The sequence below is a fragment of the Lycorma delicatula genome, chromosome 5 (assembly GCF_047948215.1).
Source record: "Lycorma delicatula isolate Av1 chromosome 5, ASM4794821v1, whole genome shotgun sequence".
Classification (NCBI taxonomy): Eukaryota; Metazoa; Arthropoda; class Insecta; order Hemiptera; family Fulgoridae; genus Lycorma; species Lycorma delicatula.
In genome coordinates, this window is record NC_134459.1 from 95,234,801 (window position 1) to 95,253,895 (window position 19,095).

General features: G+C 30.7%; 2 protein-coding genes across 2 annotated transcripts in view; one reads left to right on the forward strand and one right to left on the reverse strand.

The window, feature by feature from the left end:
- Positions 1-17,156, reverse strand: part of LOC142325224 (uncharacterized) — a 220,940-nt gene extending 203,784 nt beyond the window's left edge. The window contains exon 1 of the mRNA XM_075366694.1: positions 17,111-17,156. Coding sequence (XP_075222809.1) covers positions 17,111-17,126 — 16 coding nt within the window. The 5' untranslated portion in view covers positions 17,127-17,156. The remainder of the gene's footprint in view (positions 1-17,110) is intronic.
- A 1,407-nt stretch (positions 17,157-18,563) lies between these two features.
- Positions 18,564-19,095, forward strand: part of tara (SERTA domain-containing protein 2 taranis) — a 67,516-nt gene continuing 66,984 nt past the window's right edge. The window contains exon 1 of the mRNA XM_075365307.1: positions 18,564-18,832. Within this exon, the coding sequence (XP_075221422.1) occupies positions 18,815-18,832 (18 nt within the window). The 5' untranslated portion in view covers positions 18,564-18,814. The remainder of the gene's footprint in view (positions 18,833-19,095) is intronic.

The following is a 19,095-nucleotide window of genomic DNA, read 5'->3' on the forward strand; positions in this document are numbered from 1 at the left end:
TTCTCATTAATGATGCGTTCGATCATATTTGCTGGAGCTGATGCCAGTTCAGATATTACATCTTTTGTTTTGAAAGAAAACAAAATGTTCAGGTTGCTACAAAAGCTGCAGCAACCTGAGCATAAGACGTAAACTTCGGCGATTTTCTAAGCAGAATTTTCATAGCATCGAACTAGCTACCTTATGTACGGTTTTCAGCTCCTCGATTACAACTTCTTTATAAACCGGCCGTTTCATGAGCTCGCAGAGTGTTGCCCATCACAATTGATACAAACAGAGGCTTCTTCTTTTGTAGCTTCTATAATGCCTTGAGCTATCACGAAAGGACTAACTTTCGAGAGATTCCCTTCTTTTCTCTTGATCACTAAATGTTTGGAATCATTTCACTACTGTTCGGTCGATCGGTCTTCACTACATCGATTGACTCAACGCTTTTCCTTTGCTTCGCTTGGGAAGACAAAGGCTCTCCAAGACGAGGTTTATTGTGTGGACTCTATGCCACAGAAATCGTGGAAGGTAACGTTGCCATGAAAACGTGCTGCCAGTCAGTATGTCACAAGTTGTGGGTGGAGAGGTGGTTGGGCTGCCCGGATCATCGATCTTCTTCACCTCGGTTCCCCCAATATGCCGCTTCCATAAATTTAATCCGGACCGGGGAGTCAGTTACTGCCTGACCCGCTATGTCAACATCCAGAGCTTACACATTACAAGAAGGGCTCCGATACCCTCACCTTTGGGATAATCTGTTCCAAGAGCTGAACTGACTGATTCACGCTGTGCAAAGCAAGCTCACGTCAGTTCACCCTCAATCATGTTCCAGTACCGGGAGGAGGGACATTGTGTGTGTGTGCGTGTGCGCGCGCGCGCGGTGTCTGTTACCATTTTCCTTAAAAACTACAGGACCGATTTTTTAGCGGTTTTTGTATTACATAGGTATCAATTCAGAGCAGGTTCTTAGACATATTTTACGGTTATAGGACACCAGGGGGCGTTGCAGTAGATGTGTTTCTCTAAAACTGCTAAGCCGATTTTGATGCGGTTTTTTTGCCTTACATAGTTATCACCTTATCGCATTACATAGGTATCACCTCATAGAAGGTTCTTAGATTAGTTTTACGGTTATAAACCGCCAGGGGGCGCTGTAGTAGATATGTTTCTTCAAAACGGCTTCGTGGGTTTAAAAATTTTTAATTTTATCACTTGAGGAATACACAATTAGGCAAAAAAGTTAAAACCATGAAAAATTGTTGAACTGGCCGGGATATTGTTCAAATAATATTTCTTAAAAAAATAATAATACAAAATTACTTATAAAAGATCATATGAAAACAGGAAGATGTCTCAGGGACTCAAGTCAGGTGAATAAGGTGGTTGAGGAACTACAGGAATATTTTTCTTTGCCAAAAACTCATTAATTGAAAATGCAGTGTGACAAGGTGCATCGTCATGATTTAGCATCATGAATCAAATCAAAACCAAGCTATTTTTTTCCTTCGATAGTAACGGCATTGTCCATAGGGAGTTTTTGCCTACAGGGCAGACTGTAAATCAATATGTTTACCGAAAAATTCTTGAAAGACTGCGGAAAAGAGTTGCCCCCGTGAGACCAGCCATCAAAGACAACTGGATGCTTCATCATACCAATGCACCTTTCCCACACTGCACTCTCAATTAATAAATTTTTGGCAAAGAAAAACACTCCTGTAGTTCCTCAACCACCTTATTCACCTGACTTGAGTCCCTGCGACGTTTTCCCGTTCCCGACTTTAAAAAAAAACCTCAAAGAAGACCATTTTGGAACAGTAGAAAACATTTTTAAAAATGTAACCGACCATCTGAAGGATATTCCGGTTTCTGAGTTTCATCACTGCTATGAAGAGTGGGAAACTCGTTTGAAGCATTGCGTGGCTATATATATATATATAAATCTAGAATTTCCTAATCGATTTCATTTTTTCTTAAAATTGTTTATTTAGATTAGAACGATAAATTTTTTTATTATAATAAAATAATTTCAAATTCCATAAAAAGAACTTCTTTTTATCATGGTTCGCTTATTTTAGAATTTAGAGAGAAAGGAATCAAATTTTTTTAATGTATGAAAGTGGAATAATGATTATACGTGAGGTACAAGTCAAGTTGCCGTCACAAATGACAGCATTTCTAAAAAATAAAATTCTAAGCCATGAACTATATGAAAGGTGAAGAGTGAATTCATTTTCTGTTGCCTTCTTCATCGAGCCAAAAGTACTTTTTATCATTAATATATCAAGCCAATCGATATACAGGTGACAAATAATTTTGTAAATGGTATATTTCTTTCCTTTTTTAATTATAGGAACTGATTTTATAACAAACATCATTATTCCTAGAGAAAGCAAACGATTTATCAATCGATTGTGTACCTCTGTTGTTTTGTGAAGGAATTATGTTAATGTAATACATTAATATAATTTACATTAACACAGGCTACTTTTTGCCTGACGTAAATGACTTCTTTAAGTAAAACAATTTAATTCAACCCACGGAAATATAACTTCTAGTACTGTAGATACGCGGATGACATAAGATTAAACAGAATAAACCAAAATATTTTTGCATAATTTTGTAATATTAATTTTAAGCTGTTTTAATTGAAAATTTGCTTAAATAGAACATCTGTAACTGGATCGGGTAAGGTTTAATAAGGTCGATGAAACAGGATGGAGTACAGTGAAGACTCAGGTCCCGTATTTTTTTGAGAATGGTTGTTAAATATTTTGTGTCTTCATTGCTATAAATAAAGTTTAAGAATATTTTTTTGAATATTTTGACTTCTTTTTGTTGAATACTTTTTAAGTACATTATTTTCGGTTCTTTTATATTATTAGAATGTACCCAACCTGTTTACCCGTCTACTTGGTACAACAAAGAAAGTCTGTTCATATGATTCATAAACTAAATGTATAGTTTAATTTTTTGGTTACAGTCAATGAAGAACTTAATTTTTTCTATAGATCAAACATTTTCCTTCAAATAAAGTTCTTTCGAACCTATGTGTGTCCGCCAGTGGCGGCTTGCGTATGGGTACTGTGGAATTATTATCGATAACATTTAATATAATGAGTTCTTTTTACTTTAATATCTTTTTTTATACTTGTACAATATATAATACTTAAGCTTAATGTCGGTAGCCATCCCCAGTTTATGAAAAAGATACAAAAATCTTTGTATGGAACTGTGCGCTTCACAGTTCCAGCAAATTTGTCCATAAACAAGCTGGAAGGGCGAAAGAGAAGTTAATTAGTAATCTAATTATGTATTTGTTTCTGTGTACATAACAAATTTGATTAAGCACCATTGGATTATAGTGTTTTTAACGGACATTTTATTAAGTTATTATCTAATAGTACTAAAAAATATTATCTGAATTGACATTTTATTATTTATTCAATTAAACCGAAAGCTTAAGAATCGTATTCGGTTCTATGGTACGCTTAAAAACCGTACCATATTCTTGAATACTGTACCGTGTACCGTATACTTGAATGATATAAAGTGTAGAATTAGAATATTATCCTGCTTCCAGCTATTCTATTTGATTCATTCTTTTTCGGTTCTTTTATTTTACAGAAAACCTTAACCATGGCCTTGAAAAGGCCCCAAAAAAATTTTCTGGAGCAGCACAACCAAAAGTTTTAGCTACGAGCTGCCAATTTTTTTTTCAAAATGAATTTCAGTATCAATCGTAATTTACCTCGAAATCGAAGAGGCAGTGTAACTTCTGCAATGTGACATAAATATAATTTATTGCAGTTAACAGATTTTCTATAAAACAGTTACCAATTTTGTTTTTACTCATTTTATAAATTACATTTATTAATCACATGGATATTCATTAATACCCAACACATTTATTCAGCATTCAACAAGAAATCTTTTGAAAAATAAAAATTTATAAATCAAAATTTTTTTCTTGCCATATTTAAGCAGGTATGAAATATTATTATAGTACTCGTAAAGAATAAGGAGTGCCGCTGCATCGGTACAATATTCTGATAAAAAAGGTAGGGCCCGCAGTTGGTGACACTCCTACGCTTCACTACTCACTCTTGTGGGAAAGGTTATTGTAGTTTTTTAAAGTACTCTTCTTTTATGTTTTATATATATATCTGTTTATGCGTACATTTAAGTTTTTTTCAAATATTAATTTTAATAAAGATTTCTCCATATTCTATGCACTTATTTATATATATTGTTTGAAATTACCTTATTTATAAATGCGCAATGTACATTGAAATTTTTAAATATGAAATCTTATCAGCGCCAGATTTTCTAGTCCTTGGTACTGGGATATTTTATCCGTTCACTCTTCCTCTAATTTGTAAATTGACCGGCAACAAAAATGAACTTCTCCATAGGGTTATATGTTGAAAACGCACGTGGGTCAAGCGCACAGTGCTTCTGGCGCTCAAAACTTATACAGCATGGCTGTAGCGCGATAATTTTAAAAAACCCAATTTAATTTTTAATATACTACATTTCATAATATTAAATGCGATGTAAGGAAATAAAACAAAATTATGCTTTCTTCCTTTTTTTGCTTTGCGTAGATTATAATTTTGGACAATTATAGCTATTATTACAACTCTCACGTGATATCCTAGTGAAAGTTAAAATAATTATGGAAATACTTCTTTTTCTCTAACCAATATGGAATTACGTTTACAGAAAAAGAAAAAGAAGATAAACCATCTTAACAGAACACCGCGTCCTTAGTCCTTAGTCATTATGAATATAAAAATCTTAATTGTCAATAACGCACAAAGAAGAATTAACCGTATAAAAGTTACAATTTTACATCGTATAGCTTCATAAAATAGATTTCATACAAATAAATCCTAAACAATTTATACCGCATAATTGTACATGGTGAGAAATTATATGATACAAAACCATATTTCCTACTTAAAAATTTAGTAGTTTAATATATCTACAAATTAATTATATTAAATGACTTTACAAAATTTGAACAAACTGTAAGATCCAGGCAAAAAGTTAATGAGGAAGAAGATTTCTTTGTAATTTTTTTGTATTTAATTTTGTTATTATTCTTTATTCAAAGAGACGAATGATAAAAATGACAAAACTAGACAGACTGAAGAGATTTATGATTTACTAGACGGTCCTTATTCTCTTTCAGAAAAAAAAATCCCTTTCGGCACGCCGAAAGGCGAAGGTAGTACTTCTCCAGTACTAAGAAGGGTACAAAAAAGATTTCAACCTTAAAGTTAAGAAAAACTTCAAATTTACTCAATACGACAATGGTTGTATGTGAAAAAAATTTTCACATGTTTATCATACGACAAGCCCCATATTCTTACAATCCCGGCAACATTTCGCTCATCCCTTACCCTAAGGGTTGGTCATACCAAAAATTATTTCAGAAAACGTTTTAGGTAATGTTTAGAGGACTAACGACCACTTTAAACCGATTGGATACTGTTTCTATTAAGGAAGAAAATATTTTTTTTGTCTTCGAAACCCCATTTTTTCCAGCCCCTGGGCCAATGGTTTTTGATATCAAAAAACTTTACCTGTATAAATTGTAGGTCCTTATTCAAAGAATAGTAGGAACTTTAAACGAATTCGATGTTTTACTTAGTAAGAAAATATGCGATATTTTGTTTTTTTTTCGAAAAAGCCCCCATTTCCACTCCCATGGTTCGATTTTTCCCATTAAGGAACTCGACGTGATTTTGGATCGTTATATATTATGTATCAATTTTAAAGTAATTGGCGCAAAATTACGGCAATTATTCTGTCCACAAGAAAGTTAAATATATATATATATATAAACTTTAGAACTAACGGTGGTTTTGGAGTCTGGGGAATGTGAAACGTGAAGATGCGTCGAAATTTTCTAGAAGTCGAATCACGGTACCCATTACAATAGGTTTCTTATGAAATCTATCTAAAAAATCCAATAACAGGTAATGGTCTTTTATAGAAACACATTTGGAAAATCTACAAAGAGAACGAACTTAATTATGTATTGGACAAATTTCTCAATATATATTGTTAAATTGTTAATAGCCCACCGGGTTGGTCTAGTGGTCAACTTGTCATCGCAAATCAGATTTTTAGGTGCTAATTTTTGAAGTAGATGGTTCTGAGGTTCAAACCCTAGTAAAATTTAATTGCTTTTATATGGATTTGAATACTAGACAGTGTATCCATTGTCTGTATCTACCGGTGTACTTTGGTGGTTGGGAATTAATTAACCACACGTCTTAGGAATGATCAGCCTGAGTCTGTACAAGACTAAGCATCATTTACATGTAGTACAAATCATCCTCATCTCATTGGGGCATGGGTTGCTTATTTTTCACTAGCTGAACAGATTGCAACATACACATTATTATCAGTTAAGAAAAGAATAGAATTGGCAGTTTTAAAAAATAAACAGAAATTTAATGGTACTTCCACCTGATAAAGGGTGACCTAACAGAGGACTAACTGCAAACTGCCGTATTAATTCTAATGGGAAATTGAATTTGGAAGGGAATTTATCTACTTTGATCAAGTTTTTTTCATAGAAAATCTATGCTAATATTGATGAAACAATAAACAATTACAGAAAATTTTTCAGCATGTCAAATAACGAAATTCAGCGATCGGATCTTGAAATCAACAAGCTTTTTCTTCATTTTTTCCTTTTTGTCTTCCATTTCCATGCCAAAAAACAATATGATGAATTGAAACAAAAAATGAACTATCTAATAAACTGTTTTCACAATTATTTGCTGTAAGAAATAACTAGACAATGTGTGTGTATATATATATATGTAGAGTTTGGTTATAATAAATCTTATAAGTGTACCCCAAATACTGCAATGATACTTTCATGAAGTAATTAACCAATTAGAATTCACGATATACTATGATAAATCAGTATCCAGCCAATCAGAAGTAGTATTTAACTGTTTTATTTCTCCGTTTTGAATTTCTTCCATTTACCAGTTTCATGATATAAAAATTCAGTTGAATTTTTATTCTTGTGTTTTACCAGCAATACATATGTTTTTCCGTAATTTCTTTCGTTATGTTAAATAATTTATTCACGGTTTATATATAAACATTTAAAAATGTATTCAGTTTTTAAAGTAAATCAATTTCTTCAATAAAACATTGTCAGAAGCAATGAATTAGTTGTTTATTCTTTTGTAATTTTCTTACTATGTTTTTTCTTTCTTTTTCCTGTTTATCCTCTGGTAATTACCTTTGAGATAATACTTCACAGGATGAATGAGGATAATATGTATGAGTGTAAATGAAGTGTAGTCTTGTACATTCTCAGTTCGACCATTCCTGAGATGTGTGGTTAATTGAAACCCAACCACCAAAGAACACCGGCATCCACGATCTAGTATTCAAACCTGTATAAAAATAACTGACTTTACTAGGACTTGAACGCCGATATCAAATTCCGACACCGTAGTGCTGTATTGTAATCGAAGTTACATATGTGTACCAAATTTCATTGATTTTCATACGATAGATCAAAAGATATAGCAGTTGCAAGATTTGATTATTCCTAAAGCGAGTTAAATGAAAGCTTTTAAAAATGTAAAAAGATAAATAACATTAATCTATAAAATATTGTTTACTAGTAAAAGCGACAAATTTTTCACCAGATTCCGGATTTCAAGTCATAGGTAAATTTAAATTTTCTATTCAGGAAATAAATTTCATTTTGATCAAAAGAATAATAAGATCTTTTTTTAAGGCAGAAAGATTTTATTTTTCCTCGACTACATTTCTTTTTAAGTCATTGGCAGTTATGATCACTAACCAAGCAAAGCAGAATTACTATAGCATCAGTGACTGCTATTTAAGTTACTATCGACTCATTATTTTACCTAATTAATTAAGTAATATAGGCATTATTCAATTAATTGCCATATCAAACAAATTTTTATTGAAATGTAACTATAAGTAATGGTATACCCTAAATATATAATTTTTATATTATTTTTGCCAAATTACTTAAAATGAGCAAAAATTATAGCCTAAAATTAGCTTGTTTTATGAGCGTCTCAAAAAGGGGCAAGTAGAGGTAGAAAAAAAGGATTGAATCATTGGTCTTCGGAGGATGAACTGCACTGTTCCGGTGACGTAGCTATAATTTCAGGAAACGAGAACTTCACCTTTTGTTTATTCTAACATTATCGGTACATTTTTAGAACGTTATTCCGTTGATTTCTACGGATTTTTGATACTAACATATTTTATTTTTTAGAAATTTATTATTCTTATTTTATGTTACACAACCGTTGTACTTTGTGAAATATATCATAAAAGTTTATTTAAAAAAAGTTGTTTGAAATGAACTTTTTTACTATTAAATTATATCACTACTAAAAATGTTTTTAAATTTGACTTCATTAAGAAATAAATTTTCTTTCTTATTAAAAACAAAAAAAAAAAAACCATTAGAAACTAAAAAATACTTGGAAAGATCTGATTATATTATATTTTACATTTACACCTTTTTAATTAGTGAATTATTTTCGGCACAATGCTTAAGTTATTTTTTAACCTTTTTTAATTATATTAACAAGGTTCAGTTCTCAGAAATAATTAGTTTTCATATATTTATATCTTGTAACGTTAACTTTTTTTTTTTTTTTTTTACTTGGATCTCTTAGTACTTCACGAAATGAAGGGTCATTATGATGTTAAGGAAGAAGAGATTTAAGATTTCCTCTTAAACCGGTAAAGAATTTTTGAAAATTAAAGTATATCTTTAGGCTACGTTAAGTTGTTCGAATATGTTACTGTGTTCATTAAACATTATACGTTTCTGTTATTTTTATTTCTTAATGGAAAACTTGATGTGATGCATTATTTTTTTTTAATTATTTAGGTACCCATTAAGGATTTTTTATACTTGACATCATCATTAAATAACTTTAACTATTTTCTTAATTAATTTTTTTGCAGTCTATGTCCAGTATTATTATTTTCTATATAGTTGAAATTTTTTAATAGGTTCTCCTTTTTTAATTTTAAAGCTGATTAATTAGTATTTATTCAAAATTACTTAAATACCACTATTATTAAAAAATAAATACCTATTACTTAAATACCACTATAAATAAAAAATAATGATTACGTATAATAATTATATTTTTTAGCAAATTAGGTACGTATTTTAACCCATTCGAAATATGTATTTTTTAATGATTATTTTTGATCGCCGTAAACCCCAAAGCAGTTGGTGAAATAGATTATTAAATCTTGATTTTTAAAAATAATTTTTTTTCCTCTTGTTTCATTTAATTCTAACAAGCAATGTAACCATTTTTATGTATATCGCAAATACCATTTTTATGTGTGGTGCAGATGGTACTAGCTTCCGTACAGGAAGTTAATCGTTCGAGGCCCGGTCGAACCAGTTTAACGTTGACGGCTTCTTGGTTCTATACTCTGCCTCCATTTTGTTGTTGGTTTTCTTTTATTAATAACATATCCTGCCGTAGCAATCCATGAATATAAGAACTTATAAGTAAATTCATTACATGATGTAGGGTTGAAGCTGCTTTGGATAATTGGAGTTACCTAAAGCTGTATAATATTCTCCAAAATATCATACAGCTTAATCAATCAACAATTTTCATAGATATCGCAAAAAAATTTTTAATTAATTTTTTTTTCTCTGGTATGCTGATTTCTCCCTTGATACAACCAAGTACTGTTGTCCTATTCTTTGATGTTTCTATGTTTCAGAATCAACCGAAGGAGGTGCTGAAATTTACAATAGTCGTAATAACTCCCAGTTTGGATGCAACTAAAAACTCGTTAGATGTTACTTAAGAAGTATTTCTTCATTACCACTTGATTGTAGGCTAGAGGAAAAATGTTTCATTTCTGAAACTGGCATTTGATATTACTTTGGACTAATGTCAAAGGCAAGCACCTATGTTAAAATATTGTATAAGAGAATTTCAGATAATATTCAAACAGCGAATACCATTCCCTTTCTTACAAAATATGATTAATCGTTTAACCGACTATCAAACAATGAAAGTTTTGTTAACCTATTTGTTATTTTTTAATAATGTCCTCGTAACTTCTGAACCATCAGAGAATATGTATGTAAGTTTGGTGTACTTTCTTGTTTTAAGGAATATCTTTACTTTAAGGAATTGTTTGTGATTGGTGATTAACTTTTTCCAACGCTAATTTAACGCTTAAATTAACGTTATTTGTGATTGAATAATGCTAATTAGTAATCATGAATTAGTATTACAAGATAGGTTTTTAATATAAGATGTATTTCTTTTTTTAGTGACTTTTTTTTGAGTGAAATACTGCTGAATTCAATATCTGATTATTAATTTATTTACATAAATTTAATTAGCAAATTTTATCTACAATTTAGGTAAAAAGTAATTGAAATGCAACTAACTCTGTAAAATAACAAAATATTTTTAGCTTTTATCTCAGCTTCTGAGCATCCATTGAAACCTAACACCGAAGCTTTACAATGCTTTAACAGATGCAACATTTTATACCCATGCACCATTATTTAACTGTAAACAGCTTATTTGAAATGTAATTAATATTAGAAATATTTTTTGTAATGCTAATAGTATATGACTCTGGTAGTTCCGTTGAACACAATTAGAAGCCTGAAATTAAATAAAATGAACCGAGTGACTTAGATGCTTATGCAAAAAGAAAATTTCAATTTCCCATTTATCTTTATGAAATTTTTATTGCCTTAATTTATAAATAAATACTTAAAGCGTTTCTGTATAATTCTTGAATTAATCATACTCTGAGAATTTAAAGACTAATCTTTAGACTAATTCTCAGTCTTTTTTAAGACTGAGAATTTATACGGGTAATTTAAAGTTCTATATAAAACAAAGATGATTTCAGTGTTTTACAGGCCATATTGAAGATTATCACTCGTTTTATTTGCAAACATTATTCCAATCTTTAACTCTTATAAAGATATAAGGAGATTAATATTTTAGGATCTCCCTTTCTGTAGTGAAGACTGTTTAAAGTAACATATGAGATCAAATTAAAACAAATTTATAAAATATGATTTAAAGCAGTTGCAGAAATCCTTTGTAAATTTGAAGAAATTTCACACAAATTAGTTTGGTTTGGTAGTTTTCTGGTGATACCCTTGTAATCTGGTTATTGGGTGGTACAATTTTCCAGAGCAAAGGGTTATTCAAAAACCTATAAGAGAGACCTACGTTTACAGAAACCTCTGTAAGGTTTCATTTTATAGCAAAATTTTATCGAACTGGCATTATTATGTATATATCCTACAAAGAGTTAGATGTACAAACCCTACTCAAGTTAAAATATATATTCTTTCTTAATATTCTCAATCGAATTGAAAGTAGAACTTTCAATTTGGTGTATCTGATAGAATCCATGCTAAATGAGGCAATGTTATAATACATTTTTTGTCAACAGAAGAGTTACATTTATTTTTTGTTTTCATTCATTGTCTTTTTTTTTAGCTGTAACGCGAGTAGCCTTGTTGTAATGAACCTTCTTGTAACCTTCAGTACAAACTTGTACTAAAATACAAGCCGTTCTAATCAGATTTACTTTTTCTGGGAGTAATGATATCCATCATTAACCCTTTGGTGAATCGAGTGAAGGTTGAACATCACCTATGCTGATATGTAACTGTATAATCAGCTCGATGAAGGCAACGGAAACTACTTCATTCCTTATTTTCCTTTTCCAAATGTCCCGATGATTATGGGATTATCATATAACTTAATTAGCCATTTTAGTCATAAAAAAGTGTTAGGGTGTACTTTGAATCTTTTCTGAATCACAAAAATAAATATCAACGTCAGCTTCGTCTCTCAAATGTAAAAACGATTTTTTGTTCACATGTTTTATTTTGATATTAAATATAACACAAGCAAAAACTACTTGTTTTATAGTAGTAGTAGTAGTAGTTTTTACTATACATTACTGCCAACCAACGGAGTTGAACGGTTATTTTAGTTAAGTTCGTAGTCCCACAGGTTCGACAGATAGCTTAAGGGTTTTTTTTTTAATAGAAACTTGGCCCTGTTTTCAAATAATATTTTAATATCTGGAGAAAAAGAAGTTTTTGAATCGTTCAACGCAAAATTCGCTGATCAGTATATTCGGAGTGGAATTTGAGTCTAGATGGAGTTTTGAAGCATAATGATTAAGTAAGTTCTTTATAGTTTATCGTTCCGTAATTTCTCCATGAGTAGATCGTCTCTTTTCCAGCACCCACTTATCTTTCAAACAAAACTCGATTGGTCTTTAATCTAGATGTTCCAGAAAAATTAATGATGAAATTGTGGAAACAGATTTGATTTATTTTGAACTTGTTCTCTTTGCAATTTCTCTATCTTTTGAAATAGTCAAGGACTCCTATCCTGTTGCTATTAAAACAAATAAGGCTCCTTATGACAAAAATATAGCCATATTTCTAAAGGGTTAATAAGTTTTCGAAATTAGGTTTTCAAAATTAACTTTTATTCAACTCCAGAAGACGAGACGTTTAAGTATACGACTCAAATCGAGAGGTCTGAAGTTACTTGCTGACAATTCGGTTGCCCCTACAAACAATGATCTTTCAGATTTATTACGAAATTTAATTTTCAATTTATATTACCTACCCTAACATCTACCTATCTTTCAAGACTAATTTAATATATTTATAAAAAAAGAGATTAAAAGTTAGTAAATTTTAAGAAACAATTTATCTGTTTTTTTTAAAAAACCCGTAGTTCAGATTTAATTAATAAAATTGAAATATTGATACTAAAGTATTACCAAAGCCTTTACAGAATATTTATCTCGAGAAATATTCATAAATCTAACACGCTGTTAAATGTATTTTAACTAATTCGAATAAAACCAGATCGATAAATGCAAACGTAGTTTTTCCTTGAAAAAAAGCAAGGGAGTATAAATAGATTTTTGAAATACAACCGTAACCTTATTCGATCGATCACCAGACCACTTTTCTTTCAGAATTATAAAAAAATCATTTCTCTGCTGAGAATTGCGAAAAATGAAATATCTGAGTTTTTCATTTTTTCTTTAAAAATTCATTTTGTTTGTGTTTTCGTGGATTATTTTTAAACAGAATCAATGTAGTCCAAGATTAGATACAATAAACGTAAAGATACAAAAAAAAAACAGGTTTAGACTTACCACCGTAAACCTTCCATAATTGACACCGGAACATTTCTTGTTCAAACAACTTCTAAATTATGAAAAATAATGATACACTTTGCTAATTATTACTTCCATTTAATTTTTACTTAACTAGTCAACAAATGTGAACGTAGTTTGAATTTAAATTAATACACAAAAATAATTGGTAATCCTATATTTGTACAGTTGTACAATTAAAACATTCGTCAACCTATATGTAAAACAATTTTTTCAGAAATATGTAACTAATTATTTTTCTTTTTATTGTAGTAATCAGTCAGTCAATAAATAAAATCTTTTTTTACATTATTAAAATATTTTTTTCATTTATGCATTATACATGAAGTAGTTTTTGTTGTTCACCAAAGATAAAATTAGAAAAAGGTGGCAATCGTTGATTTTTACCCTCAGAACCTAGTGAAAGTTTAGGCGAATTAGAGACTGTCAGTCTCTAGTTATTTAGTTCTAAATCTCTATAACTATAAATAGTTGAATAAGAATTAGTTACAGAAAATATCGACAGTAGGAGAGCAACTTAAGAACTGGTGCGATAAAAATTTCGATCTAATACTGCTTACTTGATATAACATCTATCTTTTCTGCTGCACCATCATTATTTTGTGAATAATTCTACACATGCATCAATAAATCAGCAATCATGATTAAAAACGAAGCCCAGCCTAAGAGACAAATAAAGATCTTTCAAGGAATACAACTAACATTACGATGTATGGACTCAGCATATTAGATATAGTTGTGGTACGACGGAAGTTGTTCCTTACGGTAAACTTCTTCCCTCCTCCGATTTATGGATAGTAATAGACTTTTTAATACGGCAATTCTAACTTTCAAAAATTATTGGGCTGACCAAAAAGAGTTCTAAAACACCATTTCTTGGATCGGTAGAAAACCGTTAACGAAAGAAATTCTAACCAGTAGATAAATTTTCAGATTTTCATTGAAGAACCCGGTAAAGATCTTATTAATTCTCTTTAGACTGCGTAGACAGTCTAAGAAGGTTTTCTTAAACTGATACGGTTTGTTCAAGAAACACTTGTCGACTATACAGTTGCTTCGAGAAGAATTAACGAGCAAATTAGCCAACAGTCTAATGAGAGAAATCAACATTTACTTTTGGAATTAGAACTGTTCCAAAATCAAGAAAAGTAATATTTTTGAAATACGATTTTGATTATTTCTGTTTTGGGATAAAATTTGATAAGCTAGATTTTATCTTAACAGGGACATAATATTTGGGTAATATGAGCAAAAAAATGACTGCACAAAAGCTATTAGACTGAACAAATTTAAAAGTAATCTTTTATAAAGTTAAACGCTTCTAAACAAGTCAATATCAGTAAAAACTATCAGGCCTGTCGACTTTTAAGAGTACGGGAGTAGTGACTCCTAGGGTTTTGAGTTTCTGTATTCGTTTTTATTATTATAAATAGGCAACAACAATAAATACCTCACGTATAAAACATGATGTAGGTATTACTTGATACAAATACAGACATTATACAAAAACTCACGATTTTCCTTCATATACAATCACATCATGCATTCTAGTCTTTACGGTAAATTACCAGTCCTTGTAGTCTATAGTTCCATTATACTTGGAGCGCCTCGGGAAATATTAGTTTGTGTAGATGTGAGGTCGGCTAATAATGCTTGGTTGGTTGGTATCCTTGGGATTAGTTCTGAAGTCAATTAAGTGCTGAAAGTAAATACCAATTAAAGCTTTTTCGACAGAACATCATCAGACGAGGCTAAGTTCTGATCATCAGAAATCCAGTTTTGATTAGTAAATCATGAAACCTATAAATTTCATTAATTGAGATTACATGAGGTTGAATATGTAGCGCATAAAATCAGGATGTTGTGGATAAATTCTTGACAGAAAAACTTTGACGCTCCAAGTTAGGGAGGTTAGGTTTTAACGTTGAAGACCCCACCCTGTACAAAAAACTCTTTCTTCCTAGCCAGATGGAAAAAATTAGGCGAACGGATATTTTTAATAATTATAATGAAGAATGAAATGAAAAAATCAAGACAAAAATAAGTAGACAGATTTGGTAACTTGGAATGTTCTGAGTCTACATCGGTCTTATACTTTGAGAGAGAGTGAGGGAATTACAGTGAAAATGGAGACTGATGATATTGAGAAGATAGTCAGGAAGTTGGAAGTGGAAGGTAATAACGCGTGGCTGCTGAATAGTCGTGAATATTAGAAATAAGATATGTAGCGTATTTTAATAATGGTTTCACTAATTCAGATGTCTTCCGCTAATAATGACTAAAATTATTGTTTATCAATCTAAAAAAAAAATGTAATAGAAGAAGCGAATAAAAGCGGTGAGGCATGTGAAGCCATTTAACTTTTCGGTCTAACGGTACGCAAGGAGGTGGAAGCGGCTGACAATACCAGAGATCTTCTTCAGTAAATTTTAAAGAATGAATTAATCTCCTCTCTTCGTGAAGTTCATAGAGGACTAAGGAGTTGTCATTGATCACAAATTTTTTCGGTCTGGCTGGATTCGATTCTACAATCTTTAAATGTGAAAGTTAATGTTGTACCTCTGAGATACCCTGGGATAACACAAAACTTGTTTCAGTTATGAAATTATTATTGTACAATTTGTTTCCCTCGAATGTTTTAAGTAAAAATAATTAAATTAAATTTATTTTCTCTCAGAATAATGTTAGAATCACTGTAAACATCATTTCATAAAAATACAAGCACGAACACATTTAAGAATCGAATCTGTTACTTCCTACTTTCAAAGTAAACATTCTTTTTTACCACGCATAACTTTCATGAATAAACAATATTGTATTACATCGGTTTAATTTCATATCAGTTAAATTTTTTTATTATTCTTTTTACTTCAGATCTCTCAAAGTATAACAGTATCGTTATTGCTCAGTGTAATTTATTGCGTCATTTTATTTTTCAATCTCTTTTTACGATTGATATTGTAGAATTTTTTTATAAATAGGATACTTGTTTGCTGAGACTTTTTTTTTCATTTTTCTAAGGATCTATGGCAGAAGCTGACTCTGACCGTGATTACTGAAGATGCTGGATTTTTATTAAAATTTCTTAATAAAAAGAAATTTCTCATTTCACATATTCTGTTTAATTTATTAAAAAAAATCTAATTGGATAATTAACTTTATTCATGTAATAAGCCTGATGAAAAATAATTAGTTAATTTTGTGTAAGTTAGGTTATTAAAGTAGCACATTTTTTTATTGAACATTAAATCCCGATGCAGGGTTGTGGATTTTATAAGTCGTGCTGTGAAATTCACTACAAAGTTCAGAGATTAAATTTTTAATTTTTATGATAAAAATGAAAATAGTGTGGTTCGTTACGAATTATTTTTATTAAATTTCGTATTCAGCGGTATCTCGAAATTTCGGTAATAATCCAAAATAAATCTTTTTTTCTAAAATTATAAATAAAAAAAACAAAAACAAAAAAAATCAATAGTGTAGAAATACAGTTTATAAAATTTTTTTATTTAACAAGGTTTTTTTTTAAAAAAAAGATGTTTTATTTATTTATATAAATAAAGTTTATATATTACATAGAAACGCGTAGTTTGCTATATACAAACTAGCAACGAGGCGTAACATTATAGAAAGCCTGTCACCCATTATACAGTACTCTGTCTGGCTCCAGTAGAGGGGAAGGGTTTTTACATTCCACGTTTCTCCGCTAGACAGCGCTGATGAAGCTCACAACATCCGTCTTCAAACAAAATAATACTAAACGAGTGCGTCATCGTACAAAATTTAATATTTTCTTAAGATTAACATAGCTGGTATATATTTTATAACAAATATTGTTAACAATAAAATGTGTATGGAATATTACCTTTTTCGTTCCTCATAATATAATTGAAATTAATTAATGCATATACTTTAATATCATCACTGTTTATTGTTAAATTATTAAAAAATAAAATTAATTTAATTATGCCCATAATATATTTTCTTAATAGCACGTAAATATAACGAGATAATTCACAAAAGAAATTTTGTTTACGGTTTGAAAGAAATTTATGTAATAGGCAGAATTCTCCTTATTTTACAAAATGCGCACTGCAGCAGCACTATACGACTGCCTCAAAACCGATAAGAAGTTCATTTACCGCTTTGTTACCGATTATAGAAATTTTTTACGATTTTTTTTTTCTTACGAGTTTAATTTCTTTTTATTTTCTATATATATATATATATCCTTCTTCTATTTGCGCGGAGCCTTAGATTACAATATATAGATTAAGATTTTAATTATTAAAATTTTAGTATACGGTAATTTTTTTTATGTAAAAAAAATTACTGTAGTTATTACTGAAATTACGACTGATTTTATTTTTTTTTAAAATACGGTAATTTTTATTCCTATACTACAGGAGTAAAATACTCATTAGAATATCATCATTATAACTCCTCATTTAAGATTGATCACTGTTATTGATTTTTATCTAATAATTTTTTTTAATATTAAATTTAATGTGGCTTTAACGATGAGGTCTTATGAACTGTGGGAATTTTTTTATTCTAGCCATTACTCTTATCTACTTTTTACTTAGCGATCAATATTTCTTTTTTTTTAATTACTGTTTTCGACCGTGGACTAATTTTATAAAATAAAGAATATAAACTGAATATAGCGAGTATTTCGATCGGGGAACTTACTTTTCATCAATAATAGTCATCAGCGCAGTATTTCAAGTATTGTGAGGTTCGTAATATTCGTTGAATTAGGTACATCGTATTGCCAACATAACCCGAACAAATATTCCTGGATAGCTTTCAGCGGGATCAGAAGAAATATCGTATGGACCATCGGTCGGTTGCCTTATTTTGTTTTCATGACGTCAGTCAGCTACTGAGAAATAGGAATACAGATTACGACTACGTAAGATGCTATTTTAAGCGATACATAACATAAATCGTTAAATATTGTATTTTGAAGGGTGATTTGTTAATTACGCACAACGAAGTATAAATCAAGAAGCTCCTTTTAATGAAAATGAGTGGAGCGAGTGCGGATAGAAGTTTTTTAAATGATTTTTATCGGCAGTGCTGCTGTAGGCGGTAGCTTGATTCCATTAGGAAGGTTGTCATAGAGACAAAGCATAGAGACGTATGTACGTTCATGATGCTAACAGGGCCCGTAGAGGGCTAGAAGTGAGGGGGAATAAACATAGTTGATAGCTTTAGCCAGTGCAGACCGTACCCCGAGACGGCTGTGTAACGTCATGACAATTTCGTCACAGCGAGCTAGGGGTCATACAGCCGAGGCGGCCCGAGCGCCTGGTTTAACATAGTGCGGCTGGGAAACCGAACTACAACGGAATAACCCGAAGCGGGCAAAAAATAAATGTTTTAAAGTGTTCCACCAATAGGGCATCGCGTCGGTTATCCTTGTTGGATTGTGGAAAGGAGAACGGAGAAACGTGGCGATACCAGCGGCTGTCAGTGGAAACACATCAGTCGTGTTTTGTGTACCACGCTGTCGAGATGTTTCTCCCGCTACGCGCGTCATGTGATTTGAGCCTGGCTGTTCGAAATGTGGTGTGACACGCAAGTAAGTTATTATTTACTTTAAAAATAATTTATTTTTATTTATGAATGCGAATTGCAAGTTGTCCGACTAAAATAGGCCGATGACAAGGCTCAAAACGTCAGTCGGATGTACATGACCAATAACATGAAATCTCAACTGATAGTTGAAGTCAAATTAAAAATGTTTAAAAGTATTCAATAATAATTTTTATATTTAATGTATTTTTTAAATAGTCCAATTAATAAGTATTTATCTATAAATAAGTAGTTTTTTTTTTATTTCAC